General features: G+C 43.7%; 1 protein-coding gene and 1 long non-coding RNA gene across 2 annotated transcripts in view; one reads left to right on the forward strand and one right to left on the reverse strand.

Annotated features, from left to right (window-relative positions):
- The first annotated feature begins 2,120 nt into the window (after nucleotides 1-2,120).
- LOC309345307 overlaps nucleotides 2,121-15,267 on the forward strand; it is a 52,003-nt gene continuing 38,856 nt past the window's right edge. The window contains exon 1 of the long non-coding RNA XR_014158171.1: nucleotides 2,121-2,283. This is a non-coding gene — a long non-coding RNA (uncharacterized lncRNA). The remainder of the gene's footprint in view (nucleotides 2,284-15,267) is intronic.
- The window catches only part of LOC309344231 (uncharacterized protein), a 43,078-nt gene continuing 31,585 nt past the window's right edge, over nucleotides 3,775-15,267 (reverse strand). The window contains exons 16-24 of the mRNA XM_081866480.1: nucleotides 13,656-13,783; nucleotides 12,597-12,727; nucleotides 11,852-12,006; nucleotides 11,337-11,443; nucleotides 10,116-10,306; nucleotides 8,758-8,891; nucleotides 7,181-7,245; nucleotides 5,347-5,429; nucleotides 3,775-4,038 (exon numbers count right to left, since the gene is read on the reverse strand). Of these exons, the coding sequence (XP_081722606.1) occupies nucleotides 3,870-4,038; nucleotides 5,347-5,429; nucleotides 7,181-7,245; nucleotides 8,758-8,891; nucleotides 10,116-10,306; nucleotides 11,337-11,443; nucleotides 11,852-12,006; nucleotides 12,597-12,727; nucleotides 13,656-13,783 (1,163 nt within the window). The 3' untranslated portion in view covers nucleotides 3,775-3,869. The remainder of the gene's footprint in view (nucleotides 4,039-5,346; nucleotides 5,430-7,180; nucleotides 7,246-8,757; nucleotides 8,892-10,115; nucleotides 10,307-11,336; nucleotides 11,444-11,851; nucleotides 12,007-12,596; nucleotides 12,728-13,655; nucleotides 13,784-15,267) is intronic.

Raw genomic sequence — 15,267 nt, forward strand, 5'->3', positions numbered from 1 at the left:
TTTACAACTGGGTAAAAACGCACTTTAACAAACCAATGAAGAACCTGTTTTCTGACCGGGGCGGGGAATTTGTTTCGGAGGATTTTGAGAAATTCCTGGAAGCGCAGGGGACTACTCATGAGTTATCTTGCCCCCGAAGTCCCTGGCAAAATGGGCTTGTTGAAGTTGTGCAGCGTGACCTGCAGGCAGGGGTTAAAACGTATCTGCACGATGCTAATCTGCCCAAAGACTTTTGGGCTGAAGCGCTTAATGCATTTTGTTATGTTAGAAATCGCAGTTATCATTCTGGTTTAGATGTCACCCCCTATGAGAAGCTGTTTAAAAAACGCCCTAATCTGAAATACCTACGCATTTGGGGTTCAGATGTAATTATGCATTATCCCGCTAAGCAGAAATTGGGTGAGCGTAGTGTCCAGGGAAAATTAATGGGCTACCAGCAGGGGGCATACAGAATTTACATACCAGCAACTGGCAAATTTCATATTACCAGAAGCATGATACAAACTGTAAATTGGAATGGAGTTGCTGTTTTCCAAGATACTGATGGTATAGATAATACTGAGGAAGAAGAAGAAGAAGAAGAAGCAGCAGCAGGAAATGGTGCTTCTGAATTAATGGAAAAAGACAAAAAGCCTGTTGAATCTGATAATTTGTTTGATGATTTAAAGTCACAGGCACCCGAGGGGAGGTTAGATTCTCTTGAGTTTTCCGATCGTGAGCTTAGCCTACAGGCACCTCTTCAATCTGACAGTGATGATTTACAACCTGAAACTAGTAATTTACTTAGTCCCATTAAGTCTGAGGAGTCTGACTCTCCTTCTGGACTAAGACGTTCAGATAGAAAGAGGCAGAAGCCACAACGATTTGCAGATGAACATTTTAATACTGTGTATGCCAATAAGGTGGTTTTTGAGCCAAAAAGCTACAGTGACGTTCAGAATTTACCTAAGCACCAAGCTGCAAATTGGTATAAAGCTATGAACTCTGAGATAGCTTCTTTAAAAGAGCATAACACTTGGTCTCTTGTACCACAAACCCCAGATATGAGACTTATTGATTCAAAATGGGTTTATAGAGTTAAAATGAATGACAAAAATGAAGTTGTAAGGTACAAAGCAAGATTAGTTGCTAAGGGTTTTCAACAAATTCCAGGCGAAGATTATGATTTGTGTTATTCGCCAAGTGTAAAATATGAAACAGTTAAGCTTTTGTTAAAAGATGCATCACAACGTGGACATTCTGTTTATCACCTAGATATAAAAACTGCATATTTGTTTGCAGATTTAAAAGAACAAATTTTTACACGTGTTCCTGAAGGCATAGACGCTGCTGAAGGTTTGGTATGCAAATTAAATAAATCCCTTTATGGTCTGCACCAAAGTGGAAGGAATTGGCACCAAACTTTAGCAAAAGAATTGCTGGATATTGGTTTTTCACAAGGAAAGGCAGACAATTGTGTTTTTATAAAGGAAAGGGCAAACTCTGTAACAAAAATATGTGTGTATGTAGATGACGTGTTCAGAAACCAATACGCAGCGCACTAGAGTCTTGAGATTACGTTTGGAGTTTGTAAAGAAATTAATTGCTGACGAAATGATTGTATTTGAATATGTCCCAGGTGATAATCAAATTGCGGACATTTTTACAAAAGCACTTCCAAAGGTTACACATGAAAAACATGTACAAAGTATGCTTTATGTTTTTGTTCCACAATATGAACCGCAGGGGAAATGTTGAGTGGTTACTTTAAATGTAAAGGTTCATCATTGTTCCACCTAATGTGTATGTCTTTAAGGGGCCAGAGCAAGGGCCAGAGCAAGATAACGAGACCCAGCTTTACAGCTGTGAAACACAGCAGGTGCTGCTGAGTTGCATTGATTAAGGTGTGTCAGCATTTGCATGTAGTATATAAGGAGCAGCACCTAGCTCTCCCATTACCCTGGGGGTTGGGTTGGTGGTTGGGTCTGGTTTGTTGTTAATGTATTTAGTGTATAAGGAGTTTTTGTTTTTTGTAATTAAAACCTTGTTTAAGTTATTTTTGAGTCCCTTTCTTTTTAATGCATGGTCTCCCCAGCAAGCTCTCTGCAGCGCTACCATACTGCAAATAGCCAACACTGGCTACCTGCTAGTCCCTCTCGGTTTTTCTATTGGACTGTGGCATTGATCTTCACCTGCATGGCTCTGAAAGCCATCCAGCTATTTCAGACAAGGCAGAAACTGATCAAGGGTTTTAAGAGTTTCCCAGGACCCGCCAGCCACTGGCTGTATGGCCATGTCCACATGGTAAGGGATTCTCTGACTTACGGTACCTAGTGAGATGTTGGGGGTCTCTTTATAAAACTGCGTTTCTCAATAAGGAACTGAAAATTGACTGAATACCAGTCAAAATACCAGTCACCATTCAGTTGTGAATAAAGTGTAGGGCAATCACTATGAAACTGGAAAACATAGAGTGCTTTGCTTCTTTGTTGATTGAACAACTTGAGATGTACTTGTCAGGGCATGTTTGCAGGGGTAAATCCAGTTGCCAGCTGTATTTGGCAATGATGAATAAAGTATGCATGCAGAGGTAAATTACCTGAATGAAAAGAATTTAGCTGGAGGTGAGAATGGCAGGGTGGAGCGATCATTGCTGGCATAGCCTCCATGTGGTTTTTTTTTTTACTTTTTATTCCTTGTTTTCTTTCTTTTTCTTTTTACCATTCTGTATATAATTTCTATCAAGTTTTCTGTTTTGCAATTTAAGATACTCGTTTTACATCCTTAAGATATCAATGACTTCCCTTCTTCTCTTTCCATGGTTCATTTTACATAAATCCTTGCATATTTTACAAAATATGCTGCAGTAGCTGATAGAATAGAGCAAGGCCATGGGGCTGCCATTCTCAGCTCTGGTATTGCTGTCACTTAGTGGCAGGGCTTTTTTTCAGCTGGAACTCACCAGAACTCTGTTCCAGCACTTCTCGTGCGGGTGCCATTGCAAACAAGGGACGTGTTCATGGTGAGTTCTGGCACCTCTTTTTCCAGAAAAATAGCATGCTTTCCTGGGATGGTGCCTGGACAGGGCAGGAAGGCACCATGGTTGGCACTGTGCAGCCACATTGGCAGAGCTAATCTGTTGCTCCCGCCACAATGCACACTCGCAACCTTGCCATAACCCTGCCCTGTAAGTAGCAGCAAAACGTATGCTGTGAGGGTGGCTTTGTGGCACTGCCCTGCTGTTCTGACCACTCCTTGGCACAAATAGATGAGGCATGTGCCATGTGTCCTTCTGGCATGTTTGAAATGACTCTGGAGTAATGGAAGTGATTAGGACCTTACTCAGCGTGTTTAGTGACAATATCTTGCAGTGTTCCTGTATTCAGGCATGGCCAATTACTTTGTTGACTAATCTCCAAACTAGATATGATCTGTGAGTTTCAGCCAGCAGGCCAGCTCCACTGCATTTATTTCCATTTATTTTTTTGAATTTATATCCCGCCCTTCTTCCCAACAGAGCCCAGAACTCCTGTCTAGGTGGGTCAAAGCTCTGTTCTGAAGACACTCTGGAGGGGCTGGGACCTGTCTGATGCCCCTGGAAGTGGCACAGTAGCAGTGGTGCCCTCTTGAACTGGGAGGTAGTCCTGGTGATGGGTTTTTTCGAGACAGAGGATGGAGGCATGGCTGACCCAGGGCTCCTTCTTCATAATTGGGTGTTTACTTCATTAACTCTCCTAATATGCTCCATCAGACCCCTCCCCACTCCTCTCAAAGAAGTTTCAAATGATTCACAGCTTGCCTTTAAATATGCCATTTTATTAATTATTGCATTGCAGAGGGTTAGATTAGATGACCCATGGTCCTGTGCAACCCTACAATTGTATATGCTATCAGCTGAGTTTCTTTAGCAACAGGTGTATCCCATTTTGAGATTTTAAGACAACCTGGGGGATCGGAACAGGAGGCTTTGCTGGATCTGGCAAGATTTCAAACCGGAGTAGGATTTGGGCAAGTGCCACTTTCATCTCATTCATGGCAAACTGCTGTCCAATGCAATTCCTGAGGAAAGAGAGAAAAGTCAGGAAAATCTATTAAGAAGCACAGTTAATCATAATGCAGGAGCTTTACCTGAAAATGCTGACTCTGCCTGTCAAAATACTTTCATTCCAACTTTCAGCCTGGATAGACTCCCCACCATTAACCATTAACAAGGAAACCCAAATCCTCTCGGAGCCTTGGACCTTGATCCATGCTGGAATGCTTCCCCCAATCCCTGAGTGTGGTGAAAGATTTCAGGGGTTCCTGAATGTGCTCCAGGATTGGTTTCCTTGGAATGAAGATCACATGATACTTAAGGCACTTCTGCAATGTGAGGTGTTTTTGTTTTGCTTTTTACAATAGCGGAAGGTTCACAGCACTAACAACCCACAACCCAATAGGCTCTCCATTATCATAGCTTTGGTTTCTCCCAAAAAGCAAGTCAAGCCTCTTGAGGACATTGCCTCCAGCCAGCAGAAGGGGTGGGACAGAAATACATGCCCCTTTCCAAGCCCCTGCTTTTTTTTTTTAACTTCCTGTAGCAATACATCACCCATATGTGACAATTAATGCAATCTATCTGTAGCCAGCTGCAAATATGTTCTAGGTCATTGGTGGGGAACCTGTGGCCCTACAGATGTTGTTAGACTCCAGCTTCCTTCAAGCAGTATGACCAGTGGTCAGGGGCAATGGAACTTCTAGCCCAGCAACAGATTCTCCACCAGACTCCAAAGACAAGCTTCTTTCTCTCCTCCCTATTGCTCATCAGCAACTTCTCACTCATCTGGCCTGAATGTCAGAGACATGGCGCCCCAGAGCGACAATGGGGAGGAAGAAGAGGAGATCTGCAGAGACAGGGATCTTCAGAGAGGCAGCAAGGAACCTCTCATTCCTCTACAGCAGTTTGAATCCAGCCCCCCCTCAATCCTCCTTGGCTTCTCATGTCAGAGAGGAAGAGACATTTTCTCATGACAGTGAGCCAGGGCTGGCAGAAAGCCCAGACGCTGGTAAGGAATATCAGGCAGCAACTGAGAAGGAGGAAAATACATCAGAGGAAGGGGCAGTATATCAGTATGAATCTGCTCACGCTCATAGGTTCACGAGGGTTAAAGAGAGGTGTCAATCAAAGAGAAGGGAGGGAGGGGGCTCCTTGGAAGCGAGGACATAGTTCAGATGCCTCAATGTGTTAATGACAGTCAGTTACTGTGAATGGCTCAGAGAGCAATTACCGTACATCATAAACTGTTTGAAACACCGAAAGTGTCTGCTTGCTGCCTAATTAAGCCGAGAGTAAATCAGACCGTGACACTGAACTGTCTATATCCTCACCTTGGTCCAGCTGCAAAAGGCACAAAAGCATGAGAATGCCTCTGAGATGACTTCTTGGATGAGAACCTAGTGGGGTCAAACACCTGGAGGAAAAGAAGGCAGATGTCTTTTATTAGCATCTCTAGCAATTGATAGTCTTGCTTCACAGTCTGGAAACTTTTATATAATCTTGGGCCCAGTCTTAAGACATATATGTTTAAAACGCTTTGATGCTTCTTATAAGGTTGCCAGAATTTCAACTGTAGAATTTCAACTGTATCCAAACTGTAGGTTTGGATAGCCAATAGCCAATCTTCAGGTCTCTGGGCCAATGGCCCAATTTCCAGGCCACCCACTGCTGTCACTACTGCTGAGGGCCTTGGACGGGAAGAGTGGAAGTGGAAAGAAGGTAGAAGGGCACCATCCTGTGCCAACTTGCACCTTTCCTTGTCATTTTGACCCACCTCCTCCAGTTCTCCCAATTGGCTTGCTTGGCAGGTGAGCAGGAAGTAGAGTTGTGCAGTGGTGGCAGAGGAAGAGCATGGTGATGGTAGCAGTGGCATGCCCATCTGGTCACCCCACATTCGGGCAACAGTAACAACAGCAACATTTTGGCAATTGTGGCAGACTTGGGCACTATGGTCCCTGTGCAAGGCCAACATTTGGTGCCCCGCCTTCGTGTTGCCTTCCCAAAGGCAGGTAAGGAGGTGTCTGACTTTGAGAAGGAGGTTCAGGGACTTTAAGACCCTTTAAGAGTCTCACACTTCTTTCCCAAAGCCCAGCACCTCACATACCGGGCTTTGAGAGGGCGCCCCCTCAGCTCAGTGCCCAGTGTATGCACACCGCCCTCACAGCCCTAAATCTGCCTCTGGTGGCAAGCAACAGGGCAGCGGCAGGTGCATTCTGCCTGCTTGTCATCCATTCTCCCCACAATTTGTGTGGGTAAGAGAAGGCATGAACGAATCTGTCCACTACCATTTCCCTCAGTTTCCCAATTTTAAGTTTAGTTCTCCACATTTGTACACCATTAACATAAAAGAGTCTCTTGAAAATTTATCTGCATTATTATTATGTACACATATTTTGCACACCATTTCACACCAACAGTCAAAATGCATTTAGGAGTGATTCTTTTTAGCAGAAAATGGCAAGGGGAGGAACATGATTACAAATTGTTCCCTTATTCATGCTAGAGTTCTGCTTTCAAAACATAAAAGCCTGCTGGATCAGACCAAAGATCCAGCATCCTGCTTTGCAGAGTAGCCAACTAGATGCCTTTGAGAAGCCTACAGGCAGGTTTTGAAGGCAACAGTCCTCCTCTCCCCATTGCTGTCCAGCAACTGGTACTCATCCAGACAGCCAGACATCCTTTTGTGCCATGTTTCTAGGCACAGGTCTGGGCATTCAAGCTCTGTATCTGAGTACGTATTTTGTTTTTTTTTGTGTTGTGATTTGTCCTGGCACTTTCCCTAAGAAAACCCACATTGTACCATTTTAATTGGAGGAAATGGTAGTCAGGTTCCCCACAGATTGCCATTTGCTTCAATTCAGCAGTAAAACATGGGTTTTCCAGGGGAAAGCACCGGGACAAAAAACACATACACAGACATGGAGCTATATAGCCCTGACCTGTGCCTGGAAAGTGTGGCACAAAGGAAAGTCTGCATGAGCCCTTAGTTTGACTCAAAGGGCAACATCCTTAGTAGCTGAGATTATCAAATTGCTGTGCCATGTGATCACTTCACCTTTATTTTTAAAAATGCAGTTTGGCTAAAATCCACCAGCTATGTATTCCAGCTCTGAAACTAGTTGCAGATGTTGTCACATGCCTTTATCTATAACGACAAATTATTACCTCTGGGTCTTGCCATACACTAGGGTTTCGGTGGATACAATAAATATTAATTGCCACCAGGGAACCTGTAACATAAAGTGTTAACATGATTAATTTCAATATCCAAGCACTCCCATTACCGAAGACCTATCTCAGAGCTAACATTTCAACTCAGAGAAGGAAAACAAAGAAGCAATGTTGGGGGCAGAAGGACCTTATGGTTCTGATCCAGCTAAATGGACTTGCATGTATGTCCTACTCAGATTGATGGAACATATTAGTCACACCTCTGAGAGGGCCCACATAAACATTGTACACAATTAGAGATTACACAACACACCAATAACCATAGTTCCCCTGCAAAAAAAAAGCCACACCGAGTAAAGGCAATATAAAGCTGCAACACATATACATGTTCCTGTCTTGCCACTTCTTTGCTCCAAACTGCACTCTACTCAAACAAGCCTGATATTTGGAAACCTGAGGAGAAATTTTGGGAGGGCAATTCAGAGTCAAGAGATGGCGGCAGGAAAAGTGTTAAGCGCACCCTCTCATTGTAGCCTTCGCTTCACTTCACAGGAGCACTTTCTGAAGCTGCTTTCTATTAGTAAATGGGGTCAATGTTGCATTCATTTCTGTGTTAGTTATTTAAAGCATTTTTACCCTGTTCAATAATTGAAAAGGCTACCAGAGTTTACAAAAATCCATAGACCTGCCCTCATAAATTCATGGAATGTGAGGAAAGGGGAGTGGAGAGGGAAGAGGGGGGAAACAAGCTCAGGCATGAGTTCTGAAAGTTATCATCCTTATCTTCTATATATTTTGGGAAGTTGTTCATCCACTTTGCATATGGAGCCTCTTAAGATATAGTAACCAAATTTTGGGTGCCAAGGAAAAGAGCAGGGTTTGGATTTTGCTTAGATGTAATTTGATGCAATTTTGAATCAAGATAGTGGACTGAACATTTCAAAACAGAGATCTTAACCATTAATTTCAAAACTGCACTGGGTATATTCTCTGTGAAGATATACAGGTGCCAGGAGGAAGCTAGTAGAGTGGGTTTGTTTATAATGGGGTTAGGGGGGACTGGATCCAGCTGGCACCCATCTGTCAAAGTTCAAATGGGCTTGAGGTAACTGCTGATCAGCTGATCAGCAGCCTGTTTGCAGGTGTGGTTTGAATTCAAGCCATGGCTGCAAGCTGGCAAAGGTGGACTCGCTGACAAATTGGGATCTGATAACCCTAATTCAGTCTGCCGGCCAGAGGTTCACCACACTGATTTAGAAAGTGCATTGCAGTAAGTTCTGAATGGGCAAACAATGGTCAAATGCACATATTCCAAACCTTTCTGTTTGGGTTTGCAAATAATACCTTCCATTGTAAATGAAAATTTCATAGCATTACTGTAATCTAGAATGTGGTTTTGACACCTGAAGTTCACCATCAAATTTTGAATTTGAGTCAGTTTACAAAGAACACAATGCAACATTTTTAAGTCTCCTTGATTTCAACAGGAGAAAGGACTGGACCTTGTGTCAAATATTTTATTCAATCTAAGGTAGACTATGGCCAACAGAAAACGGCCAATCTGAACTAACCTTTGGGTAAGCTGCGTCCATCACAAAAAGTTATGGGTTTACTAAGCTGCCGGGAGATGCCAGGCACTGGAGGGTAAAGACGGAGACTCTCCTTAATACACATGGTGGTGTAAGGAATCTTCCCCAGGTCATCCCTGAAAAATTCAGATGAAACCACATTTGAGCAACAACTTTTCCAACTAATATGATAGGATCAGCAGCTGTGCAACCGGTCAAACAAGGTAGCAAGGGTCTGAAATATCATAGTGTTGTACACCTTGGTTCTCGTTCTTTCTCTATCACAAATCTCCAGTGACAACACTGCTCTAATAGAGTTGATGGCTAGAAGACCTAAGCCCTGTTCAGATATTTGGTACCTAGGTGTACTGAACAGATGAGAGGAATAGTGAGGAATCATGGGCTTGACTTTCCCTTGCCACTGCAGTACCAGCAGATACTGATTGTCTAAACAGGTCTCTAGATGTGGAAATGGTGAGTTGGATCCAAAGTCAGTTAGTCATACTTGAGTCTAGCGTTCACCAACGTGGTGCCTTCCAGATGTCTTGAACTACAACTCCAGCCCCAGTTAGCATGGTTGTGGTCCAAAATATCTGAAGGGCACCTGGCTGGAGAATGATGCTTTAGTCCCTTTGAAATCAATGAGCTAAATTAGTTATGACTTACTGGTCCCACTCATTTCAGTACAGTGGTATCTCTGGTTAAGAACTTAATTCGTTCCGGGGGTCTGTTCTTAACCTGAAACCATTCTTAACCTGAGGTATCACTTTAGCTAATGGGGCCTCCCACTGCTGCCACCGCGTGAATTCTGTTCTCATCCTGAAACAAAGTTCTTAACCCGAGGTACTATTTCTGGGTTAGCGGAGTCTGTAACCTGAAGCCCCTGTAACCCAAGGTACCATTGTAGATGTTATGATTTTATCAGAATTCTAATTATATGAGTCAAGTTTTTCCCCCAAAAAGGAAGCTTTTCATTGCATATCAAAGCTGGAAGCACATAATCAGAAGGACATAAAAGATGAAGACAATCAAGATCCCAGCAGACTCATCACGTAATAATGGGAGGAAGGGCATGATATAAAATTAATAAATACGTAAGTACATAAATAGACAAAAAAATAAAATAATATGGAAAAACTCAACAATTGCTAACTCCCACCTGTATCTTTTGAAAGTAAACATACTTAGAACTTGGGGGGTCTAAGTGTTTGTTGGAGAGAAAGAAGCAAAAGGGAAATGATAAAGGAATCTCTGTGATTGGCCTATTAAACTGATCTTCTGATTCTAGAATGAGAAAGCAATTATCCTTCCCCTCCAAACAGGCCATACAAGTATAGAAAAAGCAGAGTTAGAGGTCTCACCACTGAATTGTGTCTCGATCTCCCAGAGTGTCCTTTATCTCCTCCCTGCACCTTTGCTGGTGTTCTGGGTTCTGGGCCATCGCATATAATAGCCAAGAGATCCCACTGGCTGTGGTATCATGGCCTTCAAACATGAAAGTGTCCACTTCAGCACGCAGATCTTCATCAGATAACCCAACACCATTTTCATCCTGAAGGGAAAAAAAGGAGATTAGCTATTTGATGAGTTAGAAATGGTTAGAGATTTAAAAGATTACCATGGTTAAAGGACTTAAGAAACTTTTTTTTAAAAAAAAAGAAAAAAAGAACCCTGTTACTCGTTTACTTGATTATTTCTTCATCCGGGGTATAATATTCACAGATGGTGGAAGGCTTCATCACTCTTCACCTACATATGCTTTTTGCTGCTAGAGTTGAGATACCCCACACTCTTTCTATGAGTGCTTCCAGTTGGAAAATTTTATTCATATCTGGTGCAACTATCCTGTCACTCATATGGGACAGCTGCATATTCCTTCATTGCAGGGGATTGGACTAGATGATCCTCAGGGTCTCTTCCAGCTCTACAATTTAATGGTTCAGTGTTTCAAACTGCAAAAGCCTGACTAGGAGGCAATGATGTATAGCCTCCCCGTGAACCTATCAGGATGAATGCCCATTAAACAGATAACACCGGATAACAGAGCTTTTATTTTATTTTTTGTCTGTGAACATATCAGCATGAAGGCTCAATAAATCAATTTTCTTCAACCTTGGCTCCCCAGAGATGTTGCTGGTCTACAACTCCCGTCATCCCCAAACAATGGCTAAGCAAACTTGGAGGGATAGGAGCTGTAGGCTGACAACATTTGGAAACCGAAAGTTGAGGAATGCTGCAGTAAACAGCCAGTCTGGAAGATTCCTATGTGATTGGTGCAGTTCCATATGCATCCCTACTTCAAACTAATACATCATCAAGGATTATAAGGGAACAGGGAGGACCAGAAAGCCAGTGTAGAAGACAAGGAAGCCAATGTAGCCAATGTAGTTACTCCTAGAGCGAGCTGGTTAGCAGCTAAATGTTTCTAACTTTTAGCTCTCAATATTATCTCTAAATAAACTATTGCTGTTTGGTTGGATGTCATGCTTCGTGTTCTATTGCAGGATAGTTAGTGTCAGTGTTATTCACTGATGCCACATAGCAAAAACTGTCCATTGCATTGTCATTTTGAAGTTTCTTACCTTGGCACAAAGAAGAATATCCAGAAAATCCAAGTACCGTTTTTGTTTGATTTTTTCAAGTTCTCCCTCTTTCCGAAAAGATTTCTTTCTTTCTTCTATGACTTTGTCTGTGTGACAAACGTTAAGGAATTAAGTCTCTGAGACTTTACACTTCTGCAAGGGCAATACTGCCCCAAGTTCCCAACAATCAGATGAAGTAAACACTGGGTGGGTATGATAGACTCCATACATGTCAGAAGTCACTGGACAAATATGGAGTGATTCAGGGCCTCTATCAAGAGCTGGCATGTCCCAAGGCTCCTTGCCCCACCAGGAGCTCACTACCAACCCCATAACCTTCTGATACTGTTCCTTTGTCTTGCTGCTGTCAAGTTCATCTGTCTCTGCAAGTGAGTGTTTTGTCTCCAGGCAGCCATGGTGACTCTTCTCAAAGGGCTAGAGGAAAGTATATCTCTCAAATTGTCATTAGCTAGTTCTCTTGTAAATGAAGGAGGAAACTGATAGTGGGGTTTTACCTGTATGTTGGTGTGCCACTCTACAGGCTTCCAGGAAACTGCGCCCAGCTGCTGTGCATCTATAAATGAGATCAATCCGATACAACAAGGTACGGACTCTCTGTGACACCAAATAGGTCAGGTCATAAACTGCTTTTATGTAAGAATCCAACTCTCTGAAAGAAAAAGCAGACAGCTGTTGTTGTTGCTGTTGCTGTTGCTGTGGCTGTGGCTGTTGCTGTTGCTGTTGCTGTTGCTGTTGCTGCTGCTGCTGCAGACAGCTGTGCAGTTTTGTGAAAACACATTCAGTTTAAATGGAAATGGGCATCATAAAAAAATAATCTACTGCATAGGCCAGCTTTATAAAAAGGTAAAGGTACCCCTGCCCGTACGGGCCAGTCTTGCCAGACTCTAGGGTTGTGTGCTCATCTCACTCTATAGGTTGGGAGCCAGCGCTGTCCGCAGACACTTCCGGGTCACGTGGCCAGCGTGACAAGCTGCATCTGGCAAGCCAGCGCAGCACATGGAACGCCGTTTACCTTCCCGCTATAAAGCGGGTACCTATTTATCTACTTGCACTTAGGGGTGCTTTCGAACTGCTAGGTTGGCAGGCGCTGGGACCGAACGACGGGAGCGCACCCCGCCACGGGGATTCGAACCGCCGACCATGCAATCGGCAAGTCCTAGGCGCTGAGGTTTTACCCACAGTGCCACCCGCATCCCAGCTTTATGGGGGGGGGAATAAAAATTAAAACAAGACACCAACCTGTGAGTCTGCCCTTTGCTCTGGTAACTGAAGGCACATTTCATGATGCTTTCCAGAGTCATCAGACTGACATGTTCAAACATCTCCAGTGATTTTGTGGCATCCTTGTCAATCATCTTCTCCCATTTATCCTAGAACAGAAAGGAGAGTTAGAACAGAAAGGAGAGTAAGGAGAGTTAACTTCCCAGATCCTGAAGAGCATTTTATTGAATGGCTGTCCCAGGTCAAATATCAGAGTTTTCATTTCATATCATATCATATAGTGCAGACTCCATCTGGACTATACATTTATGCAGCCTTAACAAATGCCACTTCCCAAGTTTACGTGAGGGAAACCATGACTATTTAAAGTACTTTGATTCTGCTTTAAATGTATAGTGCAGACAGGGCCTAACTTATGACGTGTCCATAACCTTTATCCTTGCTAACCATCAGTGGATAATGTGAACTTGCCCTCTCTGTTTTGAAGGGATAAGAGTGGATTGGATGAGCCCACTTATTGCATATAGAAATTGCCAGTTATTATTTTGCCATTCAAGTTCAGGGCATTCCAGTATTAGAATAAGGGGCATTTAAAGGTAAAGGGACCCCTGACCATTAGGTCCAGTTGTGACCGACTCTGGGGTTGTGGCGCCCATCTCGCTTTATCGGCCAAGGGAGCTGGCGTACAGCTTCCGGGTCATGTGGCCAGCATGACTAAGCCACTTCTGGCGAACCAGAGCAGTGCACAGAAACGCCGTTTACCTTCCCGCCGGAGCGGTACCTATTTGTCTACTTGTACTTTGACGTGCTTTCGAACTACTAGGTTGGCAGGAGCAGGGACTGAGCAACGGGAGCTCACCCCGTTGCGGGGATTCGAACCACCGACCTTCTGATCGGCAAGTCCTAGGCTCTGTGGTTTAACTCACAGCACCACCCGCGTCCCATTTACCTGCCCCTTATTCCATCTTACACTGAACTATGACCAATCCCTACTGTGAGAGAGGTAACTATCCCATTAGTATCAACAACATTTTACCAGCATCTCAGCACCTTAGCAGCATCAGCCATCCTACTTACTAGCATCACTTTGGTTGAATCTGCAATCAGTGCTACGTAAGGTTTCAAAATATCATAGTGGAACCCTGGAGTTAACAGTCGGCGGTGCTGAAACCACTTTGGTCCATCCAGGATCAGAAGTCCTTTTCCTGTTGGCACAAAGAACAAGATGCCATTCAGAACATTGCAGGACTGTTGATCCAAAGAGAGCTCAGGATTTCTGGGGTGCGACTTTTCCTAATAAAATCATCTGTTTATAGACATAGAATCATGGAATTGTACCGCTGGAAGGAACCCTGAGGATCATCTAGTCCAACTTCCTGCATTGCAGGAATATGCAGCTGTCCCATATGTGGGTCAAACTTGTGACCTTGGCATTATCAGCACCTTGCTCTAACCATCTGAGCTATCCACGTACATATTCAGAGAGGATTGCAATGGGAAGGAGGCCACTGGGGAAGGACTTTGAAATGACAAAGTGCTAGAAATATCAATAGGTAGACAAAGACCTGAATGCAAGATTAAACAGGGGTAAGGAGCCTGTGGTCATCCAAATATTGCTCTAATGCCAGCCATCACTGACTGTTGGACATTCTGGCTGGGGCTGATGGGAGTTGGAGTCCAACCAAGTTTTCCAAAAAGGACTACTCTAGAAGCAGAAAGAGAAACCAGCACTATTCTTATGTCAGTTTCTGCAAGTCAAAAATACCTACATAATCTGAAAAGAGGGGTTTTTTTGTGAAGGTGTTAGGTGGGTGGGGATATACAGAGGTTCCATTTCAGGAGCCATATAGCTTTTTGAGAATGGGAATACTGGCAGAAATATTGGCAGGTATGGGGCGGATAGAGCCATATTTCCTGAATCAGAGACTCAGCCTGGAGAAGAGGAGGTTAAGGGGTGATATGATAGCCATGTTCAAATATATAAAAGGATGTCACATAGAGGAGGGAGAAAGGTTGTTTTCTGCTGCTCCAGAGAAGCGGACACGGAGCAATGGTTCCAAACTACAAGAAAAAAGATTCCACCTAAACATTAGGAGGAACTTCCTGACAGTGAGAGCTGTTCGACAGTGGAATTTGCTGCCAAGGAGTGTGGTGGAGTCTCCTTCTTTGGAGGTCTTTAAGCAGAGGCTTGACGACCATATGTCAGGAGTACTCTGATGGTGTTTCCTGCTTGGCAGGGGGTTGGACTCGATGGCCCCTGTGGTCTCTTCCAACTCTATGATTCTATGATTCTGTACATTTTCATACCTCTCTGACAGGACTAAGAATGAACCATGTGTACTCAAAAATAAGTCCAAAATAAGTGGGACTTACTCCTAGGTAAGACTAGCTAGGAATGCAACCTTAATGAGGACTGAAAGCCCAGAGACAGGATCCTGTCAAGCACTTCTAAGCCTCACTGATTTAACAGAAGGGAATTACCGTATTTTTTGCTCTATTGGACACAGTTTTTCCCCTCCAAAAATTGAGGAGAAATGTGTGTGCATCCTATGGAGCGAATGCAGGCTTCTGCCATAGCCGCGCGCAACCCCTCCGGCAGGGAGAGGCTCCACGGGCTATGGCTTCTTTAGCCCTGCGCAGCGTCTCCCGGCAAGGAGAGGCTGCACAGGGCTAAAGGGGAAGCCAAAGC

This window comes from Podarcis erhardii (genome assembly GCF_964252035.2).
Source record: "Podarcis erhardii genome assembly, chromosome: 6".
Classification (NCBI taxonomy): domain Eukaryota; kingdom Metazoa; phylum Chordata; class Lepidosauria; order Squamata; family Lacertidae; genus Podarcis; species Podarcis erhardii.